Here is a 26,749-nt window from a genome sequence, read left to right as displayed (position 1 = left end):
TGCATTATTTACTCCACACACACGCACTTACACATACTTACCCTTATTTATTCTATTTGTAGCTTTGTGTGCACAAAACATGCGCCTCAATGGGGAGTAACTTGCCACTTATTTAATTGGTTTGTTGTTAAATGTTACAGTGTCATTTATTGGAGTATAAATACATGTGTTTGATTAGCAAAACATCCTGGTGAATTTTTGTCATTTAAGATATTGAAACTTAAATGTTAATATGTGCAGGATTAGAAACCTGATCATCATGAGCCCTAATTTGGACTTTGTAGTTACCGTTGGATGCGTATTAGAAGAACTACGACTTAGGGTTTTTAATAAGGTGACACATATTTTGATGGGTCCATGGGCACATAGACTAACAACATACGGTGTTTAAAACACTTCTTCGCCAGCAATGTAAGAGTTATTTTACATCCAGTCATCCGTATATAACGCCATTCCGGTCAAAGTTCTGTCCTGCTGGAGCAAGTTTTTATCAGCACTATGCAACTCAAATCGAAGGCCGGGTTGTCAAAAGCTGCCTGGCAGTTGTAGTGTAGGGGGCCATTTTTAGATTCCAAGCTCATGAATCCACCACCACCTCCACCTCCACCTTTGAAGCTCACCGGGTACCTCCATACATCCAAGAAAACTGAGACAAGCTTTACAGCGCTAAGCAACATATCTCTGAACAGTCGAAATAGAACAAACAGACTAAATATTGTTTAATCTAAATAACTATAAAGCTGGCGTAAGAACATAGTTTCATTGTACCCATTGTTAATTTTTTGGGTATATGAAACACGTGCAGAATTTCATTGAGAACCTAGAATGATATTTCTATGCCTCCTTCTGTCACTTTAGTATATTCATCCTCTAATTATAATAGAGCGTTAGAAAATTAATCTTCCATCGAATTTCTAGTGAGTTCCTTGTGAATAGTGAAACGTTAGTCTTAAGAGTAAGTCATAAAATGGGTTAATCCTTATCTACAACATAGGTAACTCTTTTAAGTGTCTCTAAAACGTTGAAACACAAACCTCGATCAAATTGAAATTAGTGAAACTCATTGGTGTTAATGTTACTAGTAATTGTTACTAGTTCATGTTACTAGTAAGATTACCTGACGGTAATTATCGTGACTCTAATGAAGTGATATTTTCTCTGCAGATCTACAGTCCCACTGTTACCATCTACGGAGATGCCGACCTCATGCGGGTCAATGAAAACACAACCAAGGCTGTCATCCGGACCGACCAGTGCCTCTTCGTCATGGATCTACCCCACGTCTACCTCTGCTGCATGCTGCCTCCCACAGCCACCAACATGACCAAGACCAGGTCAGAGAATATGTCCTCCTTAGTGTCGACCAATTTCTTTCGTATCCAAAACACTGACCAGATATTGTCGTACTTGATTCGTTATCTGTATCCACGGGGTATTTGTGCACATTTAAATATGTTTACAGTTAAATTAATTGTTACTTCATAACAAGGTTGGATTGTTTCCCAATCTGTTGAAGTATTCTTAACGTACGCCAAGATTGCATTCCACACAGTATTATTTCGTCTCTAAAGGTTTATTTCCCAACAGGTCAAATTATCTTCTGTTGGAGCTACTAAGTTTGAAGTTTTACTTGTTTTCTCAAATGCCGAAAATAACTACTTTTAATGAATATACTTCAGTTGTTTAACTTAATCGTCTGTTTCCAGTCACACCACCTCAAAGAATTGCTAACACGATTAAAACCTTGAGAATTTACTATGCAGTACTGTGTAGATCTATCTCCAGTCCACAAATCTTAAACTAAAATCGACAACACCCGTAATACAAATCCGCAGATAAGATAAGGGAATGGAGGTTCGTAGTGATTGGCTGATGTTTATCAGCCAATGAGATAGCAGTGTTCTGTCTCCTGATGTTTTGCCTACCTTGTATGTTCACGAACTCCTTAAAATATTAAAAGTGTTTTTCCTATATAGTCTTGTAATGAATTCTGACGAAATAAGCATAACAAGTCGCAGGTAATAGACAAAATATGCAATACACTTTGGCTGTACAAAGTTACTCGCAAAAATTCAGTTTCATTATGAAGTTTCCCCTCTACAGCTAATAAGTTACTGATAGCAAAAATAAATGGTTTTCAACACCGGCGAGTGTTTAACATATCATTTCTGAACGATAGGCCGGACGCTTCTTCAAAAAGAAATTATAAAGGACTTTTGTAAACAAATAAGTAGTTGTATGTAGACAATCTCTTATGAAACTGGTGTGGAGGGAGATAACAGGACAGATTGCAATATAAAAAAAATTGCGTACTACAATTTTTCGAAAATCTACGATTCGACATTTACATCAGAAATCGGTCTGAAATTATAGGGAATCAGGGTATTCTTTTATGGAATTGAAGGAACAACTGCAGTCTTACAGATGGAAGGAAATTGCCACGTCACCAAACTTTGCGTAAACCAGTGACGATGTGATATATGTGGGCTTTTACTTTCTTCACGACAGGAATGTTAATATTTAATTAACTAATGTGACCACAATATCAGGTTCTTCGAGCAGTTTATCCTCTATCAAAATTCTTATAGCTAGACAGAAGTGAATTGCATTAAAACTGTTAGGAGTGTTAACTCCATCATCAATATTAAAAGCTCTGATTATGGTAGCATTTTCCAAGAGTTGGAGGATTTATCCTTCAAGATCCTTTGTAAATTTCTACAAAAGTTACTTTTTCTGTTATCCAGTCCTACTTTGATAATTCTTCTCAGGCCAGAATAAACTTCGTGGTCATCCGATATCAAGACCGCTAAAATCTTCTGAGATAAGAAACCCTTAAGGAAAGTTGTTAAGTTTGATAAAACCACTTGTTGGAACTGAAACATTTCTTCCTTTTCATGACTATATTTAATCCAAGGACATTTTAATTCCCGAGTTTATTGTCATTAGCAGAAGTATTGTCATAAGTGGAGAGATGAGTATCCGCCTGGTTATAAAAAAACCTGGTGGTATAATCCCAAATGATCACCGGGTAGAAAGTAGATGTATTCAAAGTCGGTACGATTTTCAGCCAACTGCAAATGCAAATCTAAAAATAGATAGTTTTAGTCTTAATTTTTATTATAAGATGTAGGTCATTCTAAACCGGTATATATTATACTACATACTCTATTAATGTAATAACTTGTTATATAGTTTTATAGTACTACAGTTTTTAGAAGTGTAAAGAAGAGACGGAAATATAACACGACATTAATGAATCCATACAACGATTATGTTCGGTCTATAAAACGAGTAGCCTTTGTCACAGTATTTACAAAATACATTTGTACACTTTATACAACAAATAAAGTATTCAAGCTAGTCCCAGCCGATCATGAGTGTTTACAAGTACCGAAGGAACATATGACGGCTTGTCGCATACGTGGCTGTAAATAAATTCATGAGTCCGTCTACTATTTCATTTTATAAAATGAAGTAAACTAGGAGCAATAGTAATCTCAACAGTTTAGAGTATTGAAAAGTTAAACGAATGACAGGTGATGAGTAAGAACACATCATTTACTTATCGATACGCTGTTGCGCATAAGGAAAATAGTGTTATGATCAATATCTTTATATTTAGTTTGATTGCTCGCGCTCTAACTGCAATCAAGAAATCAGTATACCTTCAACACAGCAATTCATTTTAATTCGATGCTATGTTCGCGGGATGGTTAGTGAATTGCGTAATAATAAATTTAACTAAAATGCCGATCGAACACAGCGATTCTGTTTAAATTTGTATGATACTTGAGAACTCGTTGTTGAATTTATGTGATAATACAGGTGGGTGATTTTACACGATGATTGTCAACACAGCAATTAGGTGTAAACCAACGCCACAATCGAGAGCTTTGTTTACAATGTATAGTAATATACTCAGTGTGATGATCGTCAACACAGCGATTCAGTGTAAACCAACGCCATAATCGAGAGCTTTGTTTACAGTGTATAGTAATACAATCAGTGTGATGATCGTCAACACAGCGCTTCAGTGTAAACCAACGCGATAGTCGAGTGATCTGTTTACAATGTATAGTAATATAATCAATGTGATGATCATCAACACAGCGATTTCAGTGTAAACCAACGCCCACACACAAGAGCTTTGTTTACAATGTATAGTAATATAATCAATGTGATGATCATCAACACAGCGATTCAGTGTAAACCAACGCCACAATCGAGAGCTTTGTTTACAATGTATAGTAATATAATCAATGTGATGAACATCAACACAGCGATTCAGTGTAAAACCAACGCCACAATCGAGAGCTTTGTTTACAATGTATAGTAATATAAATCAGTGTGATGATCGTCAACACAGCGATTCAGTGTAAACCAACACCACTTCTGAGAGATTTATTTACAATGTATAAGTAATATAATCAGTGTGATGATCGTCAACACAGCGATTCAGTGTAAACCAACGCCACACTCAAGAGCTTTGTTTACAATGTATAGTAATATAATCAATGTGATGATCATCAACACAGCGATTCAGTGTAAACCAACGCCACAATCGAGAGCTTTGTTTACAATGTATAGTAATATAATCAGTGTGATGATCGTCAACACAGCGATTCAGTGTAAACCAACACCACTTCTGAGAGATTTATTTACAATGTATAGTAATATAATCAGTGTGATGATCGTCAACACAGCGATTCAGTGTAAACCAACGCCACAATCGAGAGCTTTGTTTACAATGTATAGTAATATAATCAATGTGATGATCATCAACACAGCGATTCAGTGTAAACCAACGCCACAATCGAGAGCTTTGTTTACAATGTATAGTAAATATAATCAGTGTGATGATCGTCAACACAGCGATTCAGTGTAAACCAACACCACTTCTGAGAGATTTATTTACAATGTATAGTAATATAATCAGTGTGATGATCGTCAACACAGCGATTCAGTGTAAACCAACGCCACAATCGAGAGCTTTGTTTACAATGTATAGTAATATAATCAATGTGATGATCATCAACACAGCGATTCAGTGTAAACCAACGCCACAATCGAGAGCTTTGTTTACAATGTATAGTAATATAATCAGTGTGATGATCGTCAACACAGCGATTCAGTGTAAACCAACGCCACAATCGAGAGCTTTGTTTACAATGTATAGTAATATAATCAGTGTGATGATCGTCAACACAGCGATTCAGTGTAAACCAACGCCACACTCAAGAGCTTTGTTTACAATGTATAGTAATATAATCAATGTGATGATCATCAACACAGCGATTCAGTGTAAACCAACGCCACAATCGAGAGCTTTTGTTTACAATGTATAGTAATATAATCAGTGTGATGATCGTCAACACAGCGATTCAGTGTAAACCAACGCCACAATCGAGAGCTTTGTTTACAATGTATAGTAATATAATCAATGTGATGATCATCAACACAGCGATTCAGTGTAAACCAACGCCACAATCGAGAGCTTTGTTTACAATGTATAGTAATATAATCAGTGTGATGATCGTCAACACAGCGATTCAGTGTAAACCAACGCCACAATCGAGAGCTTTGTTTACAATGTATAGTAATATAATCAGTGTGATGATCGTCAACACAGCGATTCAGTGTAAACCAACGCCACACACTCAAGAGCTTTGTTTACAATGTATAGTAATATAATCAATGTGATGATCATCAACACAGCGATTCAGTGTAAACCAACGCCACAAATCGAGAGCTTTGTTTACAATGTATAGTAATATAATCAGTGTGATGATCGTCAACACAGCGATTCAGTGTAAACCAACACCACTTCTGAGAGATTTATTTACAATGTATAGTAATATAATCAGTGTGATGATCGTCAACACAGCGATTCAGTGTAAACCAACGCCCACAATCGAGAGCTTTGTTTACAATGTATAGTAATATAATCAATGTGAATGATCATCAACACAGCGATTCAGTGTAAAACCAACGCCACAATCGAGAGCTTTGTTTACAATGTATAGTAATATAATCAGTGTGTGATGATCGTCACCACAGCGATTTCAGTGTAAACCAACACCACTTCTGAGAGATTTATTTACAATGTATAGTAATATAATCAGTGTGATGATCGTCAACACAGCGATTCAGTGTAAAACCAACGCCACAATCGAGAGCTTTGTTTACAATGTATAGTAATATAATCAATGTGATGATCATCAACACAGCGATTCAGTGTAAACCAACGCGCCACAATCGAGAGCTTTGTTTACAATGTATAGTAATATAATCAGTGTGATGATCGTCAACACAGCGATTCAGTGTAAACCAACGCCACAATCGAGAGCTTTGTTTACAATGTATAGTAATATAATCAGTGTGATGATCGTCAACACAGCGATTCAGTGTAAACCAACGCCACACTCAAGAGCTTTGTTTACAATGTATAGTAGTATAATCAATGTGATGATCATCAACACAGCGATTCAGTGTAAACCAACGCCACAATCGAGAGCTTTGTTTACAATGTATAGTAATATAATCAGTGTGATGATCGTCAACACAGCGATTCAGTGTAAACCAACACCACTTCTGAGAGATTTGTTTACAATGTATAGTAATATAATTAGCGTGGTGATCGAAAGTTACTACAGGAACGCAGAGTGATACGGCAAGAAAGCCATTAGTGTAAAGTTAATCGGTGAAACAAAAGCCATAAAATCCAGGTGGTGCCTGTAAGACTGAAAGTCAAAGGGGATGATGTTTCTTCAGCATCACATCGTGGGCGGGAGAGGGGGGGGGGTACCACTAAATGTGTTTTATTGGATCGCCCTATCATGTAAATTAATCTAAAACCTATGTATATTATGCGCTGCCTCTGTCATTTGCCTTCGCTCAACGCGTCTACCTTCGCATAATTGAGATGAGATTTTTGTTCGGGATTGCCTGCTTCTATTATCCCACACTTTCATTTTCCGACGCTAAAAATATTACCTTTCCTACTCAAGTCTCAACATAACACTATTCTGCTGACGATGCAAATTACGAAGTCCAAAGAGGTTTTAATTCGAAATCCTAGCTATACAATGTTGTTTAAGTATACAAGCTAAACTTTTAGGGCTTTTCTTTTGCGCTACATGAAGAATATTGTTTACTTTATAAATGCTTCCTCCATTTGGAATAACTCGCCAATTTTATTAAAAAGCTGAGCGTCTTATATTAGTTTAAATTGTGTAGTTGTATAGCTGAAACAAGACTCGAGTGTATATATCAAACCATTACTGCCACCAGGTTCAGAACTGGAGTTTCAAGGTCAAAACCCTCCATTCTAGAGTTCTGTCAGGAAAGAATTCCTATATAGCTCGTACTCTTCAGCCGGTTACGAATAACTGTGCATTTGTTTAATTTAAGTAAAAACACTCTTTTACTTTCATGTGATAATTTTAATGATCAAACTCTTAAAGAAAGGAGAAGTCCAGAACGATAAAAATGTTAATGGTTTTATGATGTATCGTCTCACGTTAGCGAAAATGTCCATTACAATGTCACCAGGATTACAATTGTGTTCGAGTGGGCAGAATTCAAAATAGATTTATAGTTGGCAAATTGTTGCCCAATTCCTAAACTTTAAACAACATTTATATACTATGCTGCTTACGAAGGAATGGCAAAGTTAAATTTCGTTTTCGACGTTACATTTCAAGTCAGTTATGCATTAGTTAAAGAAGCCGTGACGCATTGAAGCATGTAGGAAATTGACGAGAAGTATTAGATGAAAAGTAAATGGACGACTCGACACCTAGAACCGTGGCAAAGCGGGGGTGCGGGGGAGGGGGGGTGCACAAGCGGGCGAGACACGTAGTACCACAATCTATATCAACCCTTCACTCACCCGCTTAAACAAACACAATTTTTCCTATGACGAGAAAAAAATCGCGTGTGACAATATATGTGATCCCCTTCCCTCGTCCCTTTAATGAAAATGACCTCCACATACATGCCTTATCTTGCGCGGTGGTCCACTGTGTCATTCCGCCGCGTTAAAAATTATTAACCTTTATTGGCGATTTTTCCCTCTTCTGCGTGTGGGCGGGAAAAATAATCACTGGTGGAGGCCGGCGCCGAGCCGCGGCGTCCGACAGATATAGACTCCGATACCGCCCCAGATACATTATTATAGGGACGCGAAATAAATTAGTTTCCCCCACTCGTTTCTAATTTACACGGAAAAGTGTTTGCGTAGGCAAGATAACTTCTTGATAAAAATCCTTCGGTAGTTTAGTGATATTCGCGTAATGACCGGCGTGTCGCGTCCGGCAAGGCAGGCGATTTGTTTGCCAAGCTAAACGATACGAGGTGCTCATCGATATTTGCGTTGTTAACAATGACTCGATACTTTACCTTTCGTCGCTCTCTATATTTAACCCTTCTTTCCGTTGTATGAAGCCACACGGGTTTGGGGTCTCTTTTACGAGCACGCTAACAGTATTCGTTTAATTTACAACACTGCACCTTTTGTGAAAATCCATATACTTTCAAAGCTGTTATCCTATTGTTGGAAACTTTCAGTTCTTTATCAAAGAAGAAACCCGGTAAAGGAATTATAGGTCTCTACGTCGACGACATCCAATCGTTACTCATATCAGGAGAGAGTGATCAGAATTTAATTTTCTTTATGCTGTAACATCTGTGACATCTGTGCCATTTAAGTTGAGGCGCCACTCGATGGGATATCCCATTAATAATTTTCTGAGTTGGCCCTCACCTCCCATTTTTGCAAGTGGGGCATCCATCAAAAACGTCCTCAAGGTGTCATTACATATTTCCAAATTAGGCATGAAAATTCTGACCCGGTCAAAAGACAAAGAATAGGGATCTTTTGGCACACCCGATATATGGATCCGTGCTACTAACTTCTAGGATGTGATATAAAGATAAAAACTAGAACGTTTAGTTTTTATTTTTCTCAAAAATACACCATTTTGGAGTTTGAGCTTTCTGTATTTAGAAAACTGTGCGATCAAAGAGTAGCTAATCAGTCGTCTCTATTAAATATCCTAGCTAGAATGTACAACTGCCCTGTTACCTACCCTCCTGGGTATTCAGCGGATCTGTACTTTCCGGACGGGAGAATTACCATTGGAGGTTTCCACCTTCAAATGCAGACTGCACAACCGCCCTCTTACCTACCCACCTGAGTAGTCAGCAGATCTGTACTTTCCGGACGGAAGAATTACCATTGGAGGTTTCCACCTTCAAATACAGACTGTACAACCTTCCCCTTACGTACCGGCCTGAGTATTCAGCACATTAGTACCTTTTGGACATGAAAATCACCCATAGAGGTTTTCATCTTCAAACCTAGTTAAGCTGCACCACCGCCCACTTACCTACCCACGTAGGTATTCAGCACATCAGCACTTTCCGGGCGGGAGAATTATCCTTGGAGGTTTCAACCTTCAATCGTAGTTAGATGGCACAACCACCCTCTTACCTACCCACCTGGGTATTCAGCACATCAGCACTTTCCGGGCGGGAGAATTACCCTTGGAGGTTTCCACCTTCAATCATAGTTAGACTGCACAACCGCCCTCTTACCTACCCACCTGGGTATTCAGCACATCAGCACTTTCCGGGCGGGAGAATTACCCTTGGAGGTTTCCACCTTCAATCGTAGTTAGACAGCACAACCGCCCTCTTACCTACCCACCTGGGTATTCAGCACATCAGCACTTTCCGGGCGGGAGAATTATCCTTGGAGGTTTCAACCTTCAATCGTAGTTAGATGGCACAACCACCCTCTTACCTACCCACCTGGGTATTCAGCACATCAGCACTTTCCGGGCGGGAGAATTACCCTTGGAGGTTTCCACCTTCAATCATAGTTAGACTGCACAACCGCCCTCTTACCTACCCACCTGGGTATTCAGCACATCAGCACTTTCCGGGCGGGAGAATTACCCTTGGAGGTTTCCACCTTCAATCGTAGTTAGACAGCACAACCGCCCTCTTACCTACCCACCTGGGTATTCAGCACATCAGCACTTTCCGGGCGGGAGAATTACCCTTGGAGGTTTCTACCTTCAATCATAGTTAGACTGCACAACCGCCCTATTACCTACCCACCTGGGTATTCAGAACATCAGCACTTTCCGGGCGGGAGAATTACCCTTGGAGGTTTCCACCTTCAATCATAGTTAGACTGCACAACCGCTCTCTTACCTACCCACCTGGGTATTCAGCACATCAGCACTTTCCGGGCGGGAGAATTACCCTTGGAGGTTTCCACCTTCAATCATAGTTAGACTGCACAACCGCCCTCTTACCTACCCACCTGGGTATTCAGCACATCAGCACTTTCCGGGCGGGAGAATTACCCTTGGAGGTTTCTACCTTCAATCATAGTTAGACTGCACAACCACCCTCTTAACTACCCACCTGGGTATTCAGCACATCAGCACTTTCCGGGCGGGAGAATTACCCTTGGAGGTTTCCACCTTCAATCATAGTTAGACTGCACAACCGCCCTCTTACCTACCCACCTGGGTATTCAGCACATCAGCACTTTCCGGGGGGGAGAATTACCCTTGGAGGTTTCCACCTTCAATCATAGTTAGACTGCACAACCGCCCTTTTACCTACCTATCTGAGTATTCAGTAGATCAACACTTTCCGGACGGTAGATTGACTCGTGGAATTTTTCATTTTTAAACATAGTGCAACTTATTCATAGGATCGTTGTGTTTCATTTGTTAATACATTTAAATTTCCGTTATAGTTTTGTTATTTCGTTTTTTTTAGATGAGTTATCATAACTAATAATCAAATGTTTCTGAAACTACGACATATTCAATGGTATGAATTGGCGGAACACTGACTTTGGCCGTAGTTGTCCCTCATTGTTTTTGCACTGTGTAGGTACCCACAGCGTCTTATATAATTAGGTTTTTAATAGTTGTTATTCGTTTGGATAATATCTTGTAGTAAAATGATGGAGAATGGTATGTATCCAGGAATTATCCACCACTGTCTACAAATGTCAAGCTATTTGCCAATAATGGTAGTTTACTTAATGCCATAACTGAAAATGTTCGTAATGTTTTCTTTCAAATTCTCATTATAAATATTTGAACTTCATCTACTGCTATTCGCCGTACATTATAAACATATAATTGAAAACTACTCTTGAACTTCTCTCTTGCTTTAGCCCCAACCTTCACTTTTCATAATTCCAAAACTTATAAAAATACAATAGATTAGAATACGTGGAGTACGCTAATTAAATATTCAACAACGGACGCTTCTTGTCCCAGCTGGTTTTAGATGGAAGCGGTAAGGTTGGGTGCCCCTCAATCTATGCTATCTACGGAAATATATGAGATACATCTAGCGCATCAGCATCGTAGATTCACATCAAACCACGTGTCGGACGGGATTATACTGGTTTTCGATGGAAGCGGTGAGGTAGGGTGCCTCCCCAATCTATGTCATCTACGGAAATATATGAGATACATCTAGCGCATCAGCATCGTAGATTCACATCAAACCACGTGTCGGACGGGATTATACTGGTTTTCGATGGAAGCGGTGAGGTAGGGTGCCCCCTCAATCTATGTTTTCTACGGAAATATATGAGATACATCTAGCGCATCAGCATCGTAGATTTACATCAAACCACGTGTCGGACGGGATTATACTGGTTTTCGATGGAAGCGGTGAGGTAGGGTGCCTCCTCAATCTATGTCATCTACGGAAATATATGAGATACATCTAGCGGATCAGCATCGTAGATTCACATCAAACCACGTGTCGGACGGGATTATAGTGGTTTTCGATGGAAGCGGTGAGGTATGGTGCCTCCCCAATCTATGTCATCTACGGAAATATATGAGATACATCTAGCGCATCAGCATCGTAGATTCACATCAAACCACGTGTCGGACGGGATTTTACTGGTTTTCGATGGAAGCGGTGAGGTAGGGTGCCCCCTCAATCTATGTCATCTACGGAAATATATGAGATACATCTAGCGCATCAGCATCGTAGATTCACATCAAACCACGTGTCGGACGGGATTATACTGGTTTTAGATGGAAGCGGTGAGGTAGGGTGCCCCCTCAATCTATGTCATCTACGGAAATATATGAGATACATCCAGCGCATCAGCATCGTAGATTCACATCAAACCACGTGTCGGACGGGATTATACTGGTTTTCGATGGAAGCGGTGAGTTAGGGTGCCTCCTCAATCTATGTCATCTACGGAAATGTATGAGATACATCTAGCGCATCAGCATCGTAGATTCACATCAAACCACGTGTCGGACGGGATTATACTGGTTTTCGATGCAAGCGGTGAGGTAGGGTGCCCCCTCAATCTATGTTATCTACGGAAATATATGAGATACATCTAGCGCATCAGCATCGTAGATTCACATCAAACCACGTGTCGGACGGGATTATACTGGTTTTCGATGGAAGCGGTGAGGTAGGGTGCCCCCTCAGTCTATGTCATCTACGGAAATATATGAGATACATCTAGCGCATCAGCATCGTAGATTTACATCAAACCACGTGTCGGACGGGATTATACTGGTTTTCGATGGAAGCGGTGAGGTAGGGTGCCCCCTCAGTCTATGTCATCTACGGAAATATATGAGATACATCTAGCGCATCAGCATCGTAGATTCACATCAAACCACGTGTCGGACGGGATTATACAAGACTCAGTATGTGATACAATGACTCCCAGGTGACGCTACTCAGTGCACACATTGCCGCCCGCTGGGCGCAGAAAAACTGCATATGCCACTGTTTGGATTCGCGATCATTACAGTAACTTGCAATGTATAAAATGAGCTCGCGGCGTGTTTTTAATAAAAACCTAATGTTCAGTATCGACATCGTTAGGGCATTTTCATAACGGCTGCATTTTTGGGTGATGTAGATAAGCGCATCAATATGGGAAATACGTGATGATCGACGCTTCTGATCCATCGAACCGCGGCGCGGCGGGGCGCGGTGTCCCGCACTGCGGCCTCTGTCAACACTATCAACCGACCAGTTTTTATCAGCCTACAACACCTGTTTATTTTGTTTGTTTTTTCTATTTCCTCGCTTACAAACATTTTTTGTGCAATATCGACTTTTCCAGGTCGACACTTCCACGATGTGTTCTAGCTTCAAGGTTCACTTAATAATGTTGCTAACATACTTGACAAGACAACTTTATTAATATTTCAAAATTTGTTCTTACGTGTATGTATAATGTATTTGTTTTAATAGGACGCTTTTGAGTTAATATTGTTAGGAGTAATGTTTTCTTTAAATAGATCCTTTTGTTTTCTGCCCTCTTTCGTTTTGTTGTGGTTTTAATAATTATTCACCGCGTAGAGCAGACTTAAGACTGTTAGCATCAAGCTCCTTATTGTGTACGTTGTATAAATATTGTTATGAAACTATAAATTCTATTGTTATAAATCAACTACGTGCTGTTTTATGGTCTAATCTGAAATTTATATCATTTTTCAACCATAACCATAGTAAAGGACTTATTACACAATTCCATTTAATCTCAGTATAGAAACAAGAAACTGCATTTCGTCAAACGCAATAATGGGAACATTTTATATCTGTGAGTGGTAAAAATTACCTAACACATTTTTAAAGTCAATAGAGGTAGATATATGCTCCGGAAGGTGCATAACATATACACCACTGGAGGGGCATTCCACCATGAGCTTGAATTCAACTTCCGCGATACAATAGTCAAAAAATCCATTAACAACTCTGCGCTTGCAAACCCCAACCGTTCTAATAATAGTAATCTAAATAAACCTTGTCGATACATCCAATAAGAACTTTTTTTGTAACTCATTGGTTGCGGTATATTTTCAACTATTTGTATCCCTACAAAAGTGGGGCAGTCCAATGATGAGATCCTCGAATAAGAGCTACGCTAATGAGAACCATCCTAATGTGTAGTAACTATTTCGTTACTGTATATTTTTGCACTCGTTATTATTATGACATTGGTGTGTTTTGCAAATGTGAACTATCCTAATTTATAGTGACCATTTTGTTGCGTTACGTTTTTAACAACTGTATTTTCACTTCGCCTAATCCCTGTGAGCCCGAGTTTCGGTGATGAAACGCATCAAATCTGTGTGTAACGTCGCATCGCCCACCTTGAGGAGAATCGCGTAAGAACAATAAATATTGAAGAGATTCGGTGATTGGTTCGCACTCGGCGGATTCCGAGGCAAAGTTGGCGGCGCTGTATAAATATTGATAGCTCATTACGGAACAGGAAGAGGAAATCGGTGCCGGTATTGACTGTGGAGCTTCGGCACAGTCCAGTGCCGTAACCGGAGTATCGCGATCCCAAGGAGCTAACCTCCCCCCCCCCCCACTCGCTGACTTCTCTCGGCAGTTTAAGTGGTACGCTTGTCTTTAATCCCGGTAACATCATGCAGACCAAGATAATTATACTTCACACATTCGGAGAAGAGATACGTTTTTCTTGCAGATGTCTGCTTCTGGAGCACGGCGTTATCTCGGTATGGATTTCAAGGACGCAATCGAAACCGAAAAAGTGGACGGAATCATTCTCTTTTATCTGCACCATATAAAGTATGTCCCTTAGGAACATCATCGGTACCTAACAGATTTACGAATCCTCCACAATTTGTGAAAATAAATTATATTTGCCTTATTTTACCAGGTGAAGTTAGGGTTAAGAAGCCCTCTCTAAAACTTAACTTTGGGATTAACGGTTTAAAGGTGACTTCCGAACCACCACCAACGGCCGGGCAGGCGGGCTGCTGGCAAGGACAGGATCGCTCAGCAGTCATTCATCCAAGCAGCAGCCACGCTCGACGTTGTGTGATCCGGTTATCTTGCGATAACCGTTGTACCCGCTACACTACGCCATTGGCATTTTCCGTGCTGGGTAAATTAATATTTTTGAATCGCTATGCTCACGTTCTGGTTAAGTGATGCCGGCGGCTGCTTAAAGTCGTATATTCTTGTTTTTGTCATGCTACAGAAGACGATGTTGCACTAGTTCCCCCTTTCTAACTTTCGTCATCTATGTTTCAAATCTTGTTTCCTTTACTTTCGTAATAGCAATTTCCCCATTTTGATTAACAGATAGGTTCGTAATGCCACTCTCAGTTCTTGCACTATCGCGTCCGGTGTTATGTCTATAGTCTTAAGTACTCCGGTCTTTACTGCGAACACAATTAAAATATCGATATATTTCAGATGTTTGGAAAGACATCCAAAGCTAATAGATATTAAACCAAAACTGTTCGAGCCAGTAACTCACATCCTGTCAAAGATGTATGGAGTGGGCGGAGCTTTGCCGCTAGTGGCTGAAACTCGAGCAATCGGAATAGCTTCTTCATCACAGGCTGTAAACTTTTAAACAATTTGGTGATAATTTTTTCATTGAATATATTTCCCTTCTTGCAGAAATATTCTGTACTTCTGTTTCAGTATCATGGAATATTTGCAAGTAATGTTGGAAGCAACATGCGTATGTCGTTTTTACCTACAAAGCCAAAGATGCAGTAGACTTTTTCAAAACAAAAACACCTACACACATTCAATATTATTATTCAAGGATAGCTCAAAAATGAAAGTAACCAACAAGTAAGACAGAATAAAGACGCTATATTGATAACTTAGATGTCAACTTCAACTAATTACGTTTCAGCTTCGCCTTCTCCATACATATTTATTGCAAGCGGATACGAATTACTAGCTCAACCAGTTTTAGTGTGATATCTGTTGGCTGAAGATGTTTCTACTGTATCAGATACTGGCTGAACTATATCACAAGAGGAGTTGTTCACACTGTTGAGTTTCCGTCAATCCTATATTGTTTACATCAATTGCAAGGGCCTGTGTCTTATGGACCCAAGCGTCCTCTCTGTAAGTGATATGTTGTTTACGACCTCTTGCTTTTTTCATTTAATCTCAATTTTTACACAAAGTTTGGACCTCACTTCTCACCTGCTTAAAAGCGTCATTTGTAGAGTGTCCTGGCGCAGCTTTGTGATTATATTCTATTTGGCAGAAGTTGGCCAGCGGAGTTATCGGGAAGAGTTAACAGTCCGTCCAACTGTTTGGGGAACGGGTAAATTAAAAGAGCAGAATATAGAGGGATAATACATCCTTTTTAGAATTTTTTTATATATTACTATCAATTTTCCCGTTCATTCTTTTGATGTTGTTGGTAATTAAAAAACGTTAGACAAATTTTGACAAAAACAATCTAAATTTTGGTATGATAACTGTGTAAAAATTTCAGTTTTCGAAAGGTGATAATAGCAGCAATGCATAAACTATTTTCACAATCGCCCTTACTAAAAAAGCAACATAACTTTTGTGTAAAAGTTTAAGTTGTCGAAAGGCGATAATAGCAGTAATGCATATAGTATTTCAAAGTTGCGCTTAATAAACTGCCAACACAATTTTTGTGTAAAAGTTTAAGTTGTCGAAAGGCGATAATAGCAGTAATGGATATAGTATTTCAAAGTTGCGCTTAATAAACTGCCAACACAATTTTTGTATAAAAGTTTAAGTTGTCGAAAGGCGATAATAGTAGTAATGGATATAGTATTTCAAAGTTGCGCTTAATAAACTGCCAAAACAATTTGTGTGTAAAAGTTTAAGTTGTCGAAAGGCGATAATAGTAGTAATGGATATAGTATTCACAATCGCGCTTACTAAACTGCCAACATAATTTGTGTGTCTGGCGATATAACCTTCACTCTGAGTGGCAAGAAAGTTTTAGTGTGTGTAACTAACAAGATTTCTGTTTTTTATTTTATTTTATTTTTTTTTTTTTTTTTCAAAATGTTATTCGATGTAGAAGAGCATTCTTAGAGCATTGCTAGTTTAGAACTAATTGGGAAGTCAAATTGAAAACCCGTTTCCAGAAAATCCAAGAGGAATCATGGCGTCCTATTTTTTAATTTCCCTCATTTCCTGATTATATGCGTGACGTCGGTTGGCATTAAATATTCGCCAGGCTTGATAGGGTGCTGTTCCCGTGCCAAAGTATTGTAATCCTTGTGCAACATTGATGGGCCGTGGCGCTCTCGCTGTCTCGCGACTTCGGCTCGGTCTGTCTCTCCCCGCTTGCCGCTTGCCGCTTGACTTCCGAACCCTTGTAAATACGTCCTCTGAGGGATTTTCGATGGCGCTGTGAATAAATGACGAGGAGCTGCGAAATGTGGATTCGCGTTCCGTGTTGTTCCGACCGTTGCTGCGTAAAATAAAATGAAATTGTATTTGAAATCGCCTAATTGCAAAGTTTGATTGACAAGGTGTAATTTTAAACTCAATCATATTTCTGAGGCTGTGATAAACATTACTGACAGTGTTCTCGTATGTGTGTTTTTTTTTAACTTTTGCTATCTTTCTCTCTTTGACAATCTTGCATGTAGTGTAGTAACGCATTACTAATCATTGGCTTTGTTTTTGATTGAATGCAATTCTAATAACTATTAGTCGTTAAGTTCAATTTTAATTAACGTAACTACAAGTGATTTGTAAAATAGTATACACATAAATACGCATAGTACTGTGTTAGGCCTACATTTTGTTTTCCTACGATGCATTTTAATGTTTGAAGTATGTTTTTTCACGATGGAAGGATTGTGAAGGAAACATGACTTTTCGGACATTTATCATCGTTCTATAGTGCAAAAGAAATCAGTAACACTAAGTTTCTAGGTATGCAATCTGATTACTTCTTCGGGTAAATAACTAACCTAAAACATAACTACAATTTAGGTAAAAAGCTATGGTATGTTAATTATTATTTGTTTATTTAACCTAGATGGTAACTATGAGTTGGGTTACTTATTTGCCTGATGACGACATCGGATTACTTTTACCTGCAAAATTTGAGAGACGTGAGAGATAACCGTGTTCGTCATAACCGCGTTGTACTTTCGCCCCTGAGATTTGATAGATAACCATGTAACGTACTTATCCCGCTGAGATGTGACAGATAAGCATTGACTGGGCGAGTGTGAGACGGTAATTGAAAGGCCGGGGTAGGCCTCGAAGCCAAAATCACATCAGTCGCTTCGTCCCTCTGCCCTGAATCGATTACCGAAACCTTTGATATATTGGCCTTTGGATCTTACCTTTCAGCTTATGGTAACACCGCCGCGCCACCCGTGTCCGTGCTCGGGCCCCATCGGCTTCGATCTACTCTACCGCATTACCGTCTTTGACGCCAAAGCTAATGTTGGCTCAAAGCTTTGCTGACGCCTATCCTGTGCCTTACCGCGATATATTTAATTCGTGATATAAGTACTCAGGGATTGAGCTTTGAAATAAACGTATGATCTGTCAAACATGCTTTTGCTCTCCATAAATCTAGAATACAGTTAATCTATAAGTATGGATGCCAAACGAAATGTTTCAGTTCTAATTTTTAATATTCTTATGTTAGTATCACATTCGTTCCTGGTACGTTTCAATACTAAAACGGGCAGAAGACATAAAAATGTTGAAACTTTATCAGTGACAGTCCATATTCGGTTTATGCCTCCTGCATTATTGTCCATCTTCTATTTGCTACGGAGATTTCGTATGAACTGTTTGTAACTTATGATTTATATTTTTAATACAAAACTTATGCTTTGCACTCTTAAACTACTTGAACGTCACCGATGAAATTAAAAAATAGTATTTCAACCCCAACTGTGACATCCAGGGTCTTCTATATTGGTGACAATATTTCTACGTTGACTACGTAATCATACAGGTTTGAGAAAAGTGTGGTAACGTCGTAATACTAATGTTTAATACTTTGGCTTATATTGAAACTGTTTATCATCCATCATGTCCGACGCATAAAGCTATATTGGTCAGCGAAACGCACCAAGAGGATTCAAGGGGAACTCTTACTTTTGAACGCAAATGTATAGTGTATCGCTTAAAAATATTTGTAAGCCGACAAAAATTTTAATAACTTTAAACGTTGTTGTCTACAGATTTTAATGTTAAAAGTAACTCTATTACTTTGTATTTATAGTGTCCCGTACAACAGATTCAATTTTCATGAATCCAATGAAAGCTATATCTGCGAAAGTATTTGTACACGCTTTTATCCCGTTCTTATTGAAAATTGAACATTTTTTATTTAAAAAGTTAGTGTACTAGCTTATATTTCAAACAGTATTAATAATTGTATATTCAATGCAGCTGCTTGTATACAAGCGATTTCCCATGAGAAAAAAACGTTTACTGCGATATAAGCATGTTAATACATTTTCCCAATAAAGAAGAACGCAACGGAAAAGTTGGGGAGCAATTACTGTTCGTGAGAAACGGAACTGCGGGGATCGCACTTGTAAAGGTGTAGAACACACTTAAAGAGGTAAAGCGACTGGGAGACAAGCCCTTACAGCCGTTGGCTCAAAATAAAGTTGGGACGTTAACGGATCAAATTATGGCAATTAAGTGGGATTCAGGCACAAGTAGAAACAAGAGCGAGGCTATAAAAGTTGTCGGGTGCAGGCGGGATTATTGCGGGGCCGTTGCGACATCGGCGTACGTGTGGATACGTTCTCGAATATAGTTTTAAACACGCTTTCTGCGAGCTGGGATTAACAAGTTCCAAAGACTCGCGATCGTTAAGCAGAGCCCAGAATTAGACGGCGGCGTCAGTAAACCACGAGCGCAGTGGAAGCCATTGTATGTAAAAGCCACAGTGACATTAACATGTGCACCTAGAGGCGAGGCTACGTAGCGTTCTGTAGCGAACACTGTAAACTGTCCTCCGTGCTTTACTGGCGGGCGCCGCGGCGTCCTCCTCCTCCTCCTCCCCCCCTCACACGGAGATAATGACGTCGCGTCGCCTCGAAAACTCGGAAGGTGAACGATTAATTGGCATTAGCAAGTATATTCATCCGTACTACCAGTCACACTCGGTGGTTATTTCGATTGCGTCGAAGAGGGCTTTTTAAAACTCAGTTCGACCGTTTATAGTAGCCTCCCTCTCGTCCAGGGTGACCAGACGTCCGGCTTTAGGATGACACGTCCTCCTTTTTAATATTTGTCTTCCCGGCTTTTGAAAACCGTGTAAAATAATCCGGCTTTTTGGCGAACGCTTAAATGTTTTAAATGTTAGCACAACATAAAAAATCTTTCGAATTTCGATGTCCCGAAGATAACCATGACAAGTTATTGCAGCGCACACGTAATGCCATGGCATGTGAACTGCTGTTAGACTCAGTTGTATGTTAAATGTTGTCTATAGTGTCACTGACTCACTGTTGTTTCTATCGCTACTACGCCTTGATTTACTATTTATGTATTATGAAGGATAGGTGAATTTTGTTATTACTATACATATCTAATATACTATACAGCCGCATGTGAATATATATAAAAATTTCTGAATTTATGATATACGAGTATATTTTAGTATGTCTGTTAGTATAGCTTACTGATAATTTTATGAATCAATTCCAATTATTTTACAACGTTTATTTTTAGTATCATTTTAAAAACTTGAGTTCAAATCAGTTCAAATTTTAAAAGAGAAAATTCCTTACAATAATAATTCAATTTAGGTCAGATACAAAGTAATAGCCTCAAATAATACCAAAAATATGCATAAATATTTTTTTAATAATATTTCATTTTTCGACTTATATGTCAACAAAAATCCAATTTGAGTATTTTCTTATTTACATTGTAATATGTTCAAATACATACTAATTAATGATGTGCGTTTTTTAATAATGCATGAATAAATGTTTTCCACAAAGTTTATAAGGATATTTAATAATGTCCTCATTTTTTCTTTAATATAGCCTACTTCTTTTTTACCCCCTAAAGTCCTCCTTTTAGGAATTTGAGTCTGGTTTCACTGCTGTTAACCAACCATTTCGAGCCCGGGCTTATGTCGGGTAACCTAAAATTCGGTTAATCCGTGAGTTAAAAATAAAAAGCCTCAGATAGGTAAAATCATTGCAAGGTATTTCAATGTATCGATGTAAATATAACACTCGCTATTATACTTAGAAACAAATCTAGTATAATAATAATAATTTACTCGCCAACAGTACACGTCATTCCTTGTCTCTAGTAATGCAACACATAAATGTCAGTAACAAAACATTAACACGTTTAAAAACATGGAGACATGTTGTGACTAGTGTTTCTGAAATCGCCGCGGCAGAAATCATGTCTACTCATACTTTCCTGGAAAAGTCGGTTAATCCGACGGGTGGTCAAGAGGAAGTCTGTATTAGATTCAAGCGTTTACTGTGAACGATTAAAAGTTTGCTTTAGAAAGACTTTCTTTATGGTTTACTTTTTTTATGTTAGGAAGGTGAAAATGGGGTTTCAATCGAACGCTGCTCCTTGCAAGAATGATAAACTGTAATAAGCATTATATTTGATTGGATCAGGTTGCTTCTAATTGTTGTACATGATACAAAGTAGTGATACGAAACTATGTCACCGTCCTGAGATAATCCGTTCCCGCTACTAAACGCTTCGTTGTTCTAATATTACATGAAATGGTTTACCTATAGGACTTCAAAAGAGTTCCCATTCTTCTGCTTCAGGCTGTAGTGCCTTGGGTTTCGGCCTGATTTATGACCTAACCTAAAAGCCGGAGTTACTTCTAGAATGTTTTAATACATTTGTATCTTCCAGTTGATTGTACGTCTAAGGTGGAAATCTAATTTTAATTCATTATTAAACGTTTTGTTCACAATAAGTTTTTTTTGTCCATTTCCATTACAATGTATCTAAAATAATACTTTAATAACTATATATGACATTTGTGTCAGTCGTAGCGAATTGTTAAAAAATTTTAAGATTTTTAATAAAATTAAATACAATTATTTGCACATCGAATGTGTAATTGCTTACAATTCATATCGGTTTTGTAGAGTGTGAATATAAACACTGTAGACATAGCGCAAAAAATAATAAACATTAAATATTGTATATTCTATTTATTATATTACGTGCTTATGTGTTTTGTCATGTATTGGTACATTCCGGCCTAGCCGCTGCTGCACAGACAATAGAAATAGTTAAATGCAGCACTACTACACTACTATAGTTGTCTAGCCTCACTGTGCAGTCGAGTCGATCGCGACGCGATGCGACGTGCAGCAACCGCTGCAAGTCCTAGCCAGCCGCGACGTGTCGGGCGCACGTGTTTGCAAGTATTAGTGTCGCATTTACGAGGTGCCGTTCATTATGAACAAAATAATATTGCTTAGTTGCTAAGAATCTGAAGTTCAAGTGTTTCCATAACGTTGAATAATGTTTTGCCAATTCTGTGTGAAGCATGCATTGGTCTTCTTTTCGGTAGATGAAATCACTTATCTGCCCTTTATAATCAATTTCGTTTCGAATCAACAGTTATATCATACCGTGGCGTTTTCGATTATACTGTGTGATAATTAGGACAGAGCCAAACTGAAGAAAGGTTCTTTCTTTGTAAATCCCGAGGTTATTGGACTACAATCCTCTTATTCTTAAAAAATGCTCATAATCTTTTAAGTTATTCTATGTGAACAGGTTTAAGGGTACTAAAGGTTCCATTTCGATCCAAGATATAAAATTAATGCATAATGCAGTATCGTCTAAAAGTTGGCAAAAACATCGCACACAGTCCGCGCCCAAGGATATTTATATCTTTTAACTTTACCGTTCAACAGTATCTTAAAATTACGATAAAATGTATTGCTAAAATTACGGTCACGTTGTTTCTTCCTGATCATACCCTGTTCTTCTCAAAATATGTTAGTCGAAATACTGTTAAGTTCTGTTATCATCTAAGATTTTCTGGGTAAACCGTGTGGAAACATTATAAAGACAATTACAACCTTGAGAAACTTTGACTTCGCCGTTGAGAGCCATCATCAGTCAATACCGGCTGAACCAATAATGCATATCCGCTTAGAGCGTGAATGGAGGTGACTGAGCTGAATCGTGAGTGGCTGAAGCTCGAGCAATCAACGTCCAACGTTATCACACCCTAAGCACCAAGATTACAGTTATGTGGTTATCTTGGCAAGGGATTAAATTAGCACCTTTTTGATACTCTCGTAATACAAAACAAAAGACTATTGGAGGATATAAAGAGCTCCTCTCGGCTGCGGTTAGATCAGTCAGTGGAATTTCAAAATATCTGCCAGATCAATTACAAGTTCCAACAAACAACCTGCTTCAGTACTGGAATACCTCTCTCACTTTTATCATTGTGCCTCTCTCACAAATATGTATTGAAGAAATTACGGGTAGTACGTGCGCGAGCAGTAGTCAGTACCAGTAACCCACATTTAAGATTGACGTAAGAGTTGATACTACTGACGAAGCGGACGACTGAAGGAGTTTGCGGGTAGTACGTGCGCGAGCAGTAGTCAGTACCAGTAGCCCACATTTAAGATTGACGTAAGAGTCGATACTACTGACGAAGCGGACGAGTGAAGGAGTTTGCGGGTAGTACGTGCGCGAGCAGTAGTCAGTACCAGTAGCCCACATTTAAGATTGACGTAAGAGTCGATACTACTGACGAAGCGGACGAGTGAAGGAGTTTGCGGGTAGTACGTGCGCGAGCAGTAGTCAGTACCAGTAGCCCACATTTAAGATTGACGTAAGAGTCGATACTACTGACGAAGCGGACGAATGAAGGAGTTTGCGGGTAGTACGTGCGCGAGCAGTAGTCAGTACCAGTAGCCCACATTTAAGATTGACGTAAGAGTCGATACTACTGACGAAGCGGACGAGTGAAGGAGTTTGCGGGTAGTACGTGCGCGAGCAGTAGTCAGTACTAGTAGCCCACATTTAAGATTGACGTAAGAGTCGATACTACTGACGAAGCGGACGAGTGAAGGAGTTTGCGGGTAGTACGTGCGCGAGCAGTAGTCAGTACCAGTAGCCCACATTTAAGAGTAACGCGCGCTGATAGGGGCTGTGTGCCCGCGTCGCCTTTGACTGAGAGCGAGAAGAGCCCGACAGCAACACCCGGTCCCGGTATTTGTGCATGCTTCAATGAATTCCACACTGCCCTCAGCACCCCACATCAAGCCCACTTTTTTGTCTCGTCCAATTTCACAAATACTGACTACATTTGTTCGTCTCATTATGCCTGACATGCGGGACCGGAGCCTCCTTGCCACGGGCAACAAACATTACCCGCCCCGTTACTGTTCTGTATGTCAAACAAATCTCATTTTTAACTCAGCCACTCTCTTCTTACCGCGGTCTTCATGTAAAAAAGGTATATCTCATTTAATGAACAGTATACCTCATTACGTGGGTTTTCATAAATACGATTGCAGCTTCAACGTTCAATTTATATAGGTTAATGTTATTTAGGAGTAAACCAATAACAGTGGTGGAAGTATTAAAACGACATTTGAATTGCCGGCAACCAACTTAGTAAATTCCAATGCTAGTTCAAACTGGTGAAAATTTCCTTTCATTGCATCAGTTTTACAGAAATTAAATATTGTTGTCTTGGGGAGGGGGGTGAGACAATACCGTCAAACCTAAATACGCGCATTTTAAAGCAACGTGAAGCGTAAAAGTGACTTTTATTCAGATCTGTAGTAAATTAAGGGTAGAGTGGGAAGTTTGAGAAAATGTCACTAATGTAACACAGACAAATGTTTCCGTAAATGTGACCAAAATTGGGCGTTATGTACCTGATCGCAACGGCCATGGGGCTAGGCGTGAAACAGACGGCCTATAGCGGGTGGGCGCAGCTCTGGTTCTAGCCGCGCACAGAGAAATCCGTATACGACCTTAATTTTCCCACATCCATCGGTCTTGAAGATTGTTGTAGGGAAATTTATAGGTAATCCTAATAGATAGGGTGAGTGTGTGGGCAGTGTACAGCAAATATTGTAGATGGGTAGGTAACGGAGTCTTAAGAAAGGATAACCTAGACGAGTTGAAGAAAAAGTCAAGGAAACGAAAAGGTATAAGATACTTTTGCAGAATTATTGGGATTGTTTAAAATAAGGGAATACGAAGGATCTTGTGTTTGAGTGAGAAAGATGCTTCAATGAATTGTCAGTTTAACGTTATAACTCCGTCGGGTTTGTTGGAAGGAGTTTAAACATCTGTTTTAGTAGAGGTATGATTGAGAGTTATTTTAGATTTCTTTGGAATTTTATAAGAAAAAGAAGAGTGGTAGGATGAAGAAAGAGATTGACAGCCAAGGCTGCAGGTTCATTGATAAACTAAGGGTTGGGAATTGATAAATAAAAACGGAACTCCGAGGACTCGGTTAGGTTCTTTTTAGGAATGACGTCCGAATGGTAACGCTATTCTATTTTTAAATCAATATTCTTAGGGATATAGGTTTAGTTTATAATAGGAATAGAATAAAACAGAGATTACAAGGATATAAGGAAAAAGAAGCATTTCCTTTCCCTGCTAGTATTTGGCTGAGACATCAGGAGTTTTGTGAGCTTCTGGATTAGTGCTTAACGTGTTGGCTTTGGAGTGAGAACGTTAGGCTGGAACGGGTAGGAGGACTACAGTTAGGGGCAACACCACTACAGTGGAGTAGGCTTTGCTAAGGTCGTTGGCTAAGGGTCGCTATAAGGTATTAGTGAAGGATAAGAGTGGTGATAAAGAATCTGGTTATCGTCGATGTGGAAGGAGATGAGGCTTGAAAGTAGATGAATTAGCAATTCGTCTGCAGATATATGTTAAAATGAATATGTCTGTAACCAGTTGACTATTCAGACGATACGAGGGGGTACGATGACGATGCTACAGAGGGTGAAGTCGGGTAGCAGAGGTAACCGCGATAGCTGTTACACGCCCACATTCGGCAGCGGTGCGGATTCACACTCGCAGAACTGCCGTTAAAACTTGTTCACCTCTCTGCAAAGTTAGTCTCGTCAGTGTTATTTTATTATTATATAGACCGTATGTCGGAGATATTAATGGTGGAGGAATGCTTCATTGTCAAGAAATGAACAAGATTTAGACATCCCCCGAGGAAGAGGGAATGCGCGAAACGTGTAGGCAGCTAACGGCCCAACTCCGAACATGGCGCTACCACTCCGCTCTATGCCGTCTTACTTTAATTAACCACTTATTAAATGATGTGCTGTCTTCAACTTTTCTCTTGCTTCCATGCTAATTAAAGCGGATTGCAAATTGTTACTACTTCATACCTTAGTGCACGATGTTCTTCATGTCGAACTTCGCACCCCGAGTACGAAGTGAACATTCGCAATAGTCTGGCGGCGACCTTTGCGTTACAACTTATGTAAAATCTCACTTCCGCACTCTTCAACTTGAATTTGTGTTTACCATTTATACTGCAATGATTCTTTCTATTTTATACGAAATACTGAATAAATTGTCAAGAATTCCTGTCCATTACAAATATTTTAACGAAACCTTTTATTCGTGCAATTGGTTACAAATCATGTTGTATGTTCATTGAACAAATCAACTAACAAAAATTTATGTTTAGAGTTTGTCCAAATAATAGAATTATAGAAATATAGAATTTGTTATAGGTGAATTTCTCATCTGCTTTTTTAGATCTTCTTGAAGTTTGTTCAATACAGTATTAACAACGGTGAGCAAATGCATCCATAATTTTCCTTTTAGCGAATGTTTAGTAACGATTTTAACAAATTGCCAGACTTGGTCCTATCAGTGTTCAGACTTTGAGGGTCTATACAAATAAAGTGATAATGGCGGCCAAGCCGTTGGTCGT

General features: G+C 39.1%; 1 protein-coding gene across 5 annotated transcripts in view; it reads left to right on the top strand.

The window, feature by feature from the left end:
* The window catches only part of LOC124368741, a 205,324-nt gene that overhangs the window by 138,551 nt on the left and 40,024 nt on the right, over positions 1 to 26,749 (top strand). For all 5 annotated transcript variants that reach the window (XM_046826074.1, XM_046826075.1, XM_046826073.1 and 2 more), the window contains one exon: positions 1,165 to 1,334. In XM_046826074.1, the coding sequence (XP_046682030.1) occupies positions 1,207 to 1,334 (128 nt within the window). In that variant the 5' untranslated portion in view covers positions 1,165 to 1,206. The remainder of the gene's footprint in view (positions 1 to 1,164; positions 1,335 to 26,749) is intronic.

Source organism: Homalodisca vitripennis, chromosome X (assembly GCF_021130785.1).
Source record: "Homalodisca vitripennis isolate AUS2020 chromosome X, UT_GWSS_2.1, whole genome shotgun sequence".
In the NCBI taxonomy this organism is placed as follows: Eukaryota; Metazoa; Arthropoda; class Insecta; order Hemiptera; family Cicadellidae; genus Homalodisca; species Homalodisca vitripennis.
This window is presented reverse-complemented; position numbering and strand designations above follow the sequence as displayed.